Source organism: Tiliqua scincoides, chromosome 4 (genome assembly GCF_035046505.1).
Source record: "Tiliqua scincoides isolate rTilSci1 chromosome 4, rTilSci1.hap2, whole genome shotgun sequence".
Lineage (NCBI taxonomy): Eukaryota > Metazoa > Chordata > Lepidosauria > Squamata > Scincidae > Tiliqua > Tiliqua scincoides.
Genome location: NC_089824.1, coordinates 126,567,050 through 126,577,375, shown reverse-complemented (window position 1 = coordinate 126,577,375; position 10,326 = coordinate 126,567,050). Strand labels below are relative to the sequence as shown.

At 43.6% G+C, this 10,326-nt stretch overlaps 1 protein-coding gene across 1 annotated transcript; it reads left to right on the top strand.

Annotated features, from left to right (window-relative positions):
* Window positions 1-4,844: 4,844 nt before the first annotated feature.
* ZNF281 (zinc finger protein 281) lies at window positions 4,845-10,034 on the top strand. Its single transcript, XM_066624777.1, has one exon. The coding sequence runs from the start codon at window positions 5,028-5,030 to the stop codon at window positions 7,650-7,652; it is 2,625 nt and encodes an 874-aa protein (XP_066480874.1). The 5' UTR covers window positions 4,845-5,027; the 3' UTR covers window positions 7,653-10,034.
* Window positions 10,035-10,326: the final 292 nt, after the last annotated feature.

The window sequence follows — 10,326 nt, the reverse complement described above, 5'->3', positions numbered from 1 at the left end:
TTGCAGACTGCATACATATGCCATGGAAAATAAAAATGCCATAAAAGGGGAGCTTGTTGCCCAATTTGTAAGAGGGCTTTAAATCTGTAACTGATTTTTTAAATGTATTTATTTCAGTGTTATTGCAGATAGGAACTGTGCATGTAAAATACTGGAAATAAATTTTATTGAAACATCAAAATTCCTGAAAGGAAAATCCATATCCCACGTATTAAGATCTATATGATAATTATGCTCTAAGTAGACTTAGCAGTGTGCACACTGCTGGGTGCAGACTTCATCTTGAAAGTGTACACAGAAAATACATGAATTGGCATAGAGTCATAATGAACTCAATGAATGCTTTTCTTTTCTTTAAAAAACTATCCACTATTGGAAGTGAGTTTTCTTGAAAGTCTACTTGACTATGAAGCATGTCCATCCTGAAAATCTTAGTCTTTGACATCTGACAGAAAGATTTGCCTAAAGGAAAACTGACTAAACCGGTCTCTACTTTTAGCTTTAGAATCTCTGAAATGCTGCTTTTTAATTTATCCAACCAATGTAGTATTACGTTCTCAATTTAATGTACCTACTTACATAGTATGTACATGCATATCTTAGTCTGGAACACAGCAATGAAGTACAATAATGAAGTATTTATTAATTCAAATATTTGGGTATTTTTTTTGTTAAAGTAGCATATCTCATGTTTTTCAATGCATAGAGTAACAATTATTTAGATAGGACATTATTTTTTAATTAACATTCTAGGTCTTGGGAGTCTATTATGCCCAATTGTTCAGCAGCGCAAGGATGGTAGACACTGCTCTCCCACGTTATCAAATAAATGCTCAAGGTACAGCTTATAATGTTGAAAAATAGAAAAATAAATTGACCTTGATGAAGTGTGTCTTCTTTTGTCTGTTCCCAGGAAAGTTTATTTCAGGTATTTCTACTGCTGAAATGATTAGAGTTAACAGCTTTTTCCCTCCATTTTATTTTACAGGGTCTCTTCATCTTCCTGATATATGGGGTGTACAACACAGAGGTAAGTCTGCTTAGAGTATCTCAAGGCTGACAGAGTGAATGAGAGAAATGACAGGTTTCTTATCTTGATAACTGAGGGACAAAGTTGGCTTTCCATATGAGTGTCCTACTGCCCTTCATGCTTGGACTAGCTTATATGCATCCCAGCTTACCATTAAACACATACACCCTGAATAAAGGGACAGACTCATTTCTCATAGACATTGACTAATATTTTACTGCTGCTTTAAGTTTTTGGATTCCTAGTCTTTCTTTTTAACACTTGGCTACACTTGGCAGTCTTAAAACTTCCCCAAATCAGGTTTCAGTTTATATGTTGTAAAAGATGAACTTCTCATACTGTTTAAAGGGTGGGGGTGGGGCTACATTCATATTTTCATGAATTCTAAAAAGTTGTAGTATCGTTCGGCATACAAATTCAGCAGTGTGCATTCGTGCTATAGACTTGGGATTTTTTTTTAATTGTTCAGTGCTTTGTGACAGACAGTTACAGACTGTCTTGTTCAGTTCTAATTTGTTCTCTGTGGATGAGAGTTTAATCAATGAATGTTAAATGCTAATAAGCATAAGGAACTGCTTTTGACCTCCCTATAAAATTTGGTTGTATTTCAGAGGATATGTTTTAAACTAGAGTTGTGGCAATCCTTTGGAAGCAAAAGTTGATAATGATGCTGATTTTATCAAAATACCTGTACACCCAGTAGGATGTTTAGCAGAAAAATACAGTGTAAATGCAGAACCAAAAATCACCAAGGAAATGTCACTCTTGCAGTCCAATCCTATACATGGTTACTTGGAATGGAAGCAGGTCCCACTGAGTTCAATAGGCCTTGCTCCCACTTTGAGGTCCTGCCCAAGTTATGTTTACCTGTGCTACATATGTACTTAAATATTCTTAATTCTAGTTATATTAGCTATGAAATCTGGACAGCTGTAGCTGCAGGTTTATTTAACTCTGCTGCTTCAGTCTTTTGTTTGAGAAGAAACAATTTTGCCAAAATATACTTTACTGGTTATCACCTCAGGCATTTAGAAAGAGTTCATTTATAGTAAATGATGCACATGTGTGTCATACAGTTTACAATAGCATTCTTATGCAGTGTATACAATTAAGTGCAAAGTGTTCTAAGGTGTATTATCTTTGGCTGCCAGCAGAATAATCAACTTGAGCTTGACACTCTAGCCCAGATATTTTGATATCGTTAGTATAACTGATAGGAGCCACTGCAGAAAACTCTTCCGATGTACAACTCAAGTGATAAGATTAAGTATTGATTCCAAGGCCACAAACAGAAATTCTGTAGTCCAGTTGAAAGTGGCTGAGCTTGAAGGGCATTTTTAAAACTTTGCTTTCTTCCAGGGAGGGGAAATGGAGTGGTGATGCTCTGGATCATGGAACCTTTGCCCTTCACAGACAGGGATGAGACATCAGGCAAAGTTATTTTGTTGAATTGGGGCCTTCAAGCCCAGACACTTTTAATTGGACTACTGGACATTCTGGTCATGAAAACCTCAGTTGTTGGCATCCTTCAGTCTCGGAAGACTATGGTATCGCGCTCTGAATGGTGGTTCAGGAACAGAGTGTCCTCTCCAGTGCGCGAAGCCTGGGTATAGTAGATATGGAGGATAGGCTGTTTCCCATGCAGGAAATCCCCCCTCTCCATGTCGCTGAAATGGTCCATGGAAAGGCAGAGGCCAGGGACTCCGGCTCTGGATTTTGCCTCGAGGTTGACTCCTGAAGCCTTTTCCATAACTGGATGTAGCCACAAGGCAGTGGAGGTTTGGGATCAGAGTTTTCCTTCTCTCAGATGAGCTGCCTTCCCAGGCTAATGAGTCCCATCTACTCGGTGGCTGTTTAGTTGCCTCTTACAACAAGTACAGCCAAACTGAGGGCTGTAGGAAAATTCTGATCCCAAACCTCCACTGCCTCGAGGCAAAATCCGGAGCCAGAGTCCCTGAGGCAGTTCATGGCTGAACACAGTCATGTTCTGGAAACTCCTGCAACGCCACTGGAACCAACCGTATTGGCCTCTGCCTTTCTATTGGACCATTTCAGCGACATGGAGAGGGGGGGATTTGCTGCATGGGAAACAGTCTGTCCTCCATATCTGCTTTACCCAGGCTTCGCGCACTGGAGAGTACACTCTGTTCCAGAACCACCATTCAGAGCGTGATACCATAGTCTTCCAAGACTGAAGGATGCCAACAAGACAGTACCTTTAGGTATTTAAGGTTGCAATCCTATGTACTCATTCATGGAAGTAAGCCCCACTGAACTCAGTGGGACTTACTTTTGAGTAGACATGCCTAGGATTGGGCTGTTGATCAATCTTTGGCAATTAAAGCTTACTCAAGCACGGCTGTAGACAAGACAGGCCTCACTACTTCTCCCTAAGTTACCTGAATTCTTATTGCTCTTTCCCCTCTCCCTTTTAGGGCTATAATGCTATACCCACTTTACCTGGAAGTAAGCAGCCCACTGAAATGTGGCAGAATGTATAGTAACTGATTTTTATTATACTGGATCAACTGTGCACCTAGTAAGTGCTGTGGCACCTTAAGACATCAACCTTGTGGCATATGCTTTCATGGAGAGCCCATTGCATCAGGTGCAAGTTAAGAACATAAGAGCCTTGCTGGAGCAGGCCAAAGACCCATCTTCCTGTATCCTCACAGTGGCCCACATCAGGGAGCACAAGACAACAAGAGACCTGCATTCTAGTGCATCTTGCATTCTGAGGTAGCCTAAAATCAAGAGGTTGCACATACCCATCATGGCTTGTAACCTGTGATGGCCTTTACCTCCATGAATGTGTCCAAACCCTTTTTAAAGGCATCTAGACCAGGCGCTACCACCACCACATCCTCACATCCTGTGGCAGGGAGTTCCACAGACTCATCACACACTGGGTGAAGAAATATTTTCTTTTCTCTGTCCTAACTCTCCCAACACTCAATTTCAGTGGCCATCTCCTGGTTCTGATATGTGAGAGAAAAGAACATCCCTTTATCCATGCCCTGCATAATTTTACATGTCGCAATAATGTTCCCCCTCAGGCGCCTTTATTCTAGGCTGAATCTGATTGTGTTCCTTGTGTGTGCTTTTTATTTCATTACGTCTCTGCTATGCTTCCCCCCATTCAGCTAAATATTGTTAATTTTATGTACAGCCCAATCCTATACCTGTCTACTCAGAATTATGCGACATTATGGCCAGTGGGGGCTTACTCCCAGGAAAGTGAGGATAGGATTGCAGCCTGAGAGCCCAGTGCTATGCATGTCTACTCAGAAGGGAGTTCCATTATAGCCAATGGGGCCTACTCCAAGGAAAGTGTGGATAGGATGGGGCTGTTATGCTACAATCCTATCCTCACTTTCTTGGGAGTAAGCCCCATTGACTACAATGGCACTTCTGAGTAGACACGCACAGGATTGGGCTGCAAGGCTACAATGCCATCCATACTTGCCTGGGAGGAGGCCCCACTGCCTACACTGGGCCCTACTTCTGAGTAGACACGAGGCTGGGGCTGCCCACTGGCGCCCAGGCCGGCTCTGAGGGGGAACAACCGTCTACTCCAGGGCAAGGGAGCCGCAGCCTGCTAGAGGTCACGTGCCTGAGGGAGCGGGGGGGGCCGAGGGTCCTCCGCGCCTGCGCCCTTTCCTCTCCGGCGGCGGCCCTGCTGCCGGAGCAGCCGTTCCCGGCGTGCCCCGCGCGGCGCATGTGCAGTGCGGGCCTTCCAGGGCTCTGCTCATTCCATTGTGGAGCGGAGACGGCGATATTTTTAACTGGAGGCGGCGGCCGTAAGAGAAAGCGGAGGCGGCTGGGCTGGGCCGGGCGGGGCCGGAGGATGCGCCCGGCCGGCGGCTGAAGCGCGCCGAGCGGGACCGAGAGAGCCGGCACGGGCGCGCCAGACAGCCGGCGGGTGAGTGAAGCGCCGGCCGCGGGCTCGAGGGCCGCGCCTGCTCCTGCTCCTGCTCCCGCTGCGTCCCCGGGGAACATGAAACTCGGCAGCGGCTTCCTGGGCGGCGGCTCGGCCAAGAGGGCGGCGATGGAGCCCGGCTTCCCCCCCAGCATGGTCATGTTCAACCACCGCCTGCCGCCCGTCACCAGCTTCACGCGGCCGGCCGCGCCCCCCCAGCACTGCGGGCTGAGCTCGGCCGCCGCCTCCTCGGCCGCCGCCGCTGCCAGCACGGCCTCCGAGCCCCCCGCGCCGCCCCACCCGCAGGGCGTGACGTTCAAGAAGGAGCCCGCGGGGGGCTTCCCCCTGGCCGCCTCGCAGAGGAGTCCCTGGGGCTTCTTCCAGTCCCTGGTGAACATCAAGCAGGAGAAGCCCAGCGAGCAGGAGGAGGAGGAGCAGCACCACCACCACTACGGGGGGCTCTTCGGCATCGCCGGCGAGGACCGGCACCCCGTGCTGGGGGGTGCCGGCGGGGGCGCAGAGGGTGCCGGGCAGAGCGTCATCCAGGACCTCAGCCTTTTCCACCACCTGCACCACCACCCACACCGCGGGGACCTGCTGCTGGGCCTCCGGGGTGGCGAGGTGGGCCATGCGGGCCTGGAGGAGCCCAAGCTGGACGCACAGGCCAGGAAGGCCAAGCGGCCAAAGTCGGAATCTCAGGGAACCAAAGCCAAGAGGAAGCCGAGCGCTGTGGCCAAGCCCCTCGCGGCGGCGGCGGAGGGAGAAGCTGCCCTGCTGTCCCCCAGCCAGAAGCCACACGTCTGCGAGCACTGCAGCGCGGCCTTCAGGAGCTCCTACCACCTGCGTCGGCACGTGCTGATCCACACCGGCGAGAGGCCCTTCCAGTGCAGCCAGTGCAACATGGGCTTCATCCAGAAGTACCTGCTGCAGAGGCACGAGAAGATCCACAGCAGGGAGAAGCCCTTTGGATGCGACCAGTGCAGCATGAAGTTCATCCAGAAGTATCACATGGAGAGACACAAGAGGACGCATAGCGGAGAAAAGCCATACAAATGTGAAACCTGTCAGCAGTATTTTTCGAGGACTGATAGACTGTTGAAGCACAGACGTACGTGTGGAGAAGCCATAGGGAAAGCAGGTGCTGGAATGGATCCTGGGCCATCCAACCACGGCATGGGCAACTTGTCTATGTTGTCTCAGGGAAATACAGGTTCGTCAAGAAGAAAAAGCAAAGCAAAATGTATATCCACTGAAAACAAAGAGCAGAAGCCTAGTCATAAAGTGTCCGAATCTCAGATTGCATCGAATATGACCTTGCAGAATTACGCGGTGGAGATTCCTATAGTGTCTTCCAGTGGTGGCTTAATTGGCACTGGCATAGAAGAGCTGCAGAAAAAGGTGCCAAAATTAGTCTTTAAAAAAGGAAATAAGAAAAGCGCAGACAAGAGTTATCTTAATTTTGTGTCACCGTTGCCGGACCTTCTTGGTCAAAAACAATTGTCTGGAAAACCGAGTGGCTCTCTTGGCATAGTGGCAAATACCAGTGTTGATGCTATTGGACTTCTCCAAGCTGCAGGTGGCAAACCAGGGCAAATCACTAGCAATTACGATGATGCCATGCAATTTTCAAAGAAAAGAAGATATTTGCAAACTGCCAGCAGTAACAGTGCCTTTTCTATAAATGTTGGGCATATGGCCTCCCAACCGTCTGTTATTCAGTCTGCAGGTGTCAGTGTTATGGACGGTGAAACCCCGTTATCTCTTATTGACTCATCTCTGAATGCTGACATCAAATCTTGTCATGACAAGTCTAGCATCCCTGATGAGGTCTTGCAAAGTCTTCTAGAACAGTACTCTCATAAATCGGAAGGTCAGAAAGAGGATCCTTTCAGCATAACGGAGCAGCGTGTGGACTTGCATGCCTCAGGAGAACATGCAGAGATGGTACAAGAAGAGAACCTGAGCCCCAATTCTCAAACAGCTTCAAATGACAAAGCAAGCATGTTGCAAGAATACTCAAAATACCTCCAACAGGCTTTTGAAAGAACAACCAATAGCACTGGTTTTGCTTTTGGACCCAGTTTCCAGTTTGTAAGTTTGTCGTCAAGCCTTCATAACCATACTTTATTTCAAGACAAACAAATATACACTACATCTCCACTTGAGTGTGGTTTCAGCCAATCTGTTACCTCAGTGTTGCCATCTGCATTGCCAAAGCCTCCTTTTGGGATGTTGCTTGGATCTCAGCCAGGTTTTTATTTATCTGCTGTGGAGGCAACACATCAACAGTTGACTCCTTCGCAAGAACTGGATGACCTGATAGACTCTCAGAAAAACATAGATACATCATCAGGTTATCAGTCAACACCTCCAAAATTGAGTAGCCAGAAGGAACAAAAAAATCTGGAATCTTCAACAAGCTTTCCAATTCCATCTCAGGAGCTAGCTAACCAGATAGATCCTCAGAAAGAACTAGAGCATAGAGCAACATACCAGATAGAGAACTTTGCACAAGCATTTGGTTCTCAGTTTAAGACGGGCAGCAGGGTGCCAATGACTTTTATTGCTAACTCTAATGGGGAAGTGGACCATAGAGTAAGGACTTCAGTATCAGATTTCTCAGGGTATACAAATATAATGTCTGATGTAAATGAGCCATGTAGTACTAGAGTAAAGACCCCAACTAGCCAAAGTTATAGGTAAAGTTCCACACGTGACTAGGCTTTGGGGTGGTCTTAATGTATTTGTTTTATTTTGATAACACTGCCATTGGAATGTTTCTACATGATCCTAATACAAATAATGTAACACGCCCTTTCAATGCAACTTTTCATATTTCATTTTTGTTAATGTAATTTTAGATCAGTTTGTATTATGGTTTTTAATCAGATCAGTAGACTTGGTAGTTCACATTTTTTGTGTTCTTGTGACAGTGTTTAGCAATCACATAATTTAGATTGTCAGGGAGTAGCCCAAAATTTGAAAATGCAAAAAAGGAAAAAAAAAACACAATAAGAAAAACTTGGTTCCTAGGATTAAGGTTTATTTTAATTGCTTTACTCTCAGGAAAATGTAATGAAGCAAGGAGATTCTATGCGCTATTAGTGTATTGGAATTTCCAATTTACAAAAGTGGCAAATCTACTTCACCATTTAAGAAAGGGATCTAACACATTACAAATTGCTGTCTCTTATCTGGGCAATACAACATTCTGAGAACTTTGCTACCTATAGCTTGTTATAGTTATTAACATACTTCTTTATTTCTTCTTCCAGATGATGATACTCATTCCACACTGGTGGGGTAGATATTCTCAGATCCTTGGTTAAAGCCTGGAATGATAGCTTTAATAAAAACAATATAGCTCACTCTCATTTCTCCTCAAATGCTGTAATTCTGTAAAGAGATTTTAGGGACGCAATCCCCAAGATGAGTTCTCAAATGGCGTTTTAATGTCATTACAACACCAAACTAAAATTACAGTAATTTATATACATTTTGGGATGCATTATTTATTTTACATAGTTAAAAACAATATGCCCTTTCCCCAAATGGTCTCCAATCCTTTCTTTCCTCTACCTAACTATTCCTTTAGGTCCTAGATAATCTTCTTTATCAACTGTTTTCTTCACCAGACTTGCTGTCCATGGTTTGTGGCCCTTCCTCACCCTTTTAGCTTAACAGCTGGAATTTTAGAAGATTTACATTCCAGAAGACTGCAGAACGTATTATGTGTTTTCTGATGTTTTATGACATCAAAAGTTGAACCTTTGAAAAAGTTGAATGCCCCTTTATTTTAGAGTGCTATGAAGGTTTCCATACAATAACAAAATATACTCAATTGTACATAGAGAGGTCCTTCAACCTGTATCAGGGTCTACTAGCATAGCCATCTATGTCCACATGCAGTTTTGAGTTGGGGGGGAAGAGGGGATTTTAAGATTTCATGTGGTTACAAGGATGTGTAGAAAAACATGTTGCAGGCTTGGGCCTTGAGGCTTCAGTTCCATTCAGAGATTGGCCTAATTGGCCTTAAACCATATAACCTATGTGGTTTATTGTCACCAGAACCTTCTCATGAAATTGTTGCTCAAATTCATGTATATTTTGTGGTACGTTATTTATGATATGTGAATCTTGATTAGAGCCTGTGGAGCCATGGAAACCTGCTAGAAAACTTAGTGGCTATTTTAAAACTGCTAAGAAGCAGTTGCACTGCCCAGAACCACTTTTTTCTTTTGCAGATTTTTTTAAAATTATTTTTTTTAATGTAATTTTGGTGATGTTTATGCACATTTTAAAAAAAAAAGTATTTTGGTGATGTTTCTGTCTTATGTACTTTCTGAAGGCAGAAAAGTACCAGTGGTTGTTTGCAGTCTTATTGTGTAATTGGTTTATTGCAGGCTTCCATGTATAATAAAGTAATTAACATTGTACAAGTGTAAAACACTTCTGTTATGAAGATGGTGTTATAAGAACTATGAAATTCTTAAATTGTTACAGAATGTTAAACATACCCATTTCTCTTTTCTTTCTGCCCACAAAATCAACCTGAATACTGTTTTGCCAAATGAGCAGTCATGTTTTACTAATGCTGAATTAACTGAACCCCATTTAAGTATATATACTTGATTATGTGTTTCCCATCCTTCAGATTAGTGCTGTTAATTTCCCCTGCCACGTAGGCATAGAGCACAACTTGTCATCAAGGGATGGAGTGTTCCTTAACCACTGTGTAGTTCTACTATGGGTTTTTCTTTTTCTTCTTTTTTGGGTGTTTTGTTCCACAGCGGTTATGATTTACTTTCTTTATATTGTGTGTACTGGATAGTGTGTATGTTCTGGGATTGTTTGCTTTAGACTGTGACCAATTAAATGCTATTCACAAAAGAAAAAAAATTTACGGAGAGGAGATACTGTTGTATTATCTATTCAGTTACACCTCCGAAGGCTTTGTCAAAAAAATTCCGTAAAATGTTTTAAACTAAATTGCTGGAACAATAGAACAACAACAACTTGCTTGCTTTAAAGGTATTTTTATTGTAAAACTACTTTAGGTGAACAATAAAAACACTCTTTTAATTACTTTTGAGATTTAAATAATTTCACTTAACTCTGAGATGTTTTAAGTTTGATACATTCTGTTTGAACATGCTACTTCAAATTAAGTTCTGGTAATTCTCATGATGTTGAGTACTTAGTTCATTGATGTCAAAACCCTACACACATTTTGCTACCTTGATTGATAATGCCAATGAATTTTCAGCCGTAAATGGTATGCTGAATTTTAACAGAAGTATTTTCTTTGGTTTGGTTCAGTAAAGTATTGCATTTGCTTTATCTGGTTAAGAGACATTACTCATGCAGAAGTAAGAGT

Bases quoted from the DNA above. Each gene is read 5' to 3' on its own strand.
- ZNF281 (XM_066624777.1), top strand. From the start codon at position 5,028: ATGAAACTCGGCAGCGGCTTCCTGGGCGGCGGCTCGGCCAAGAGGGCG.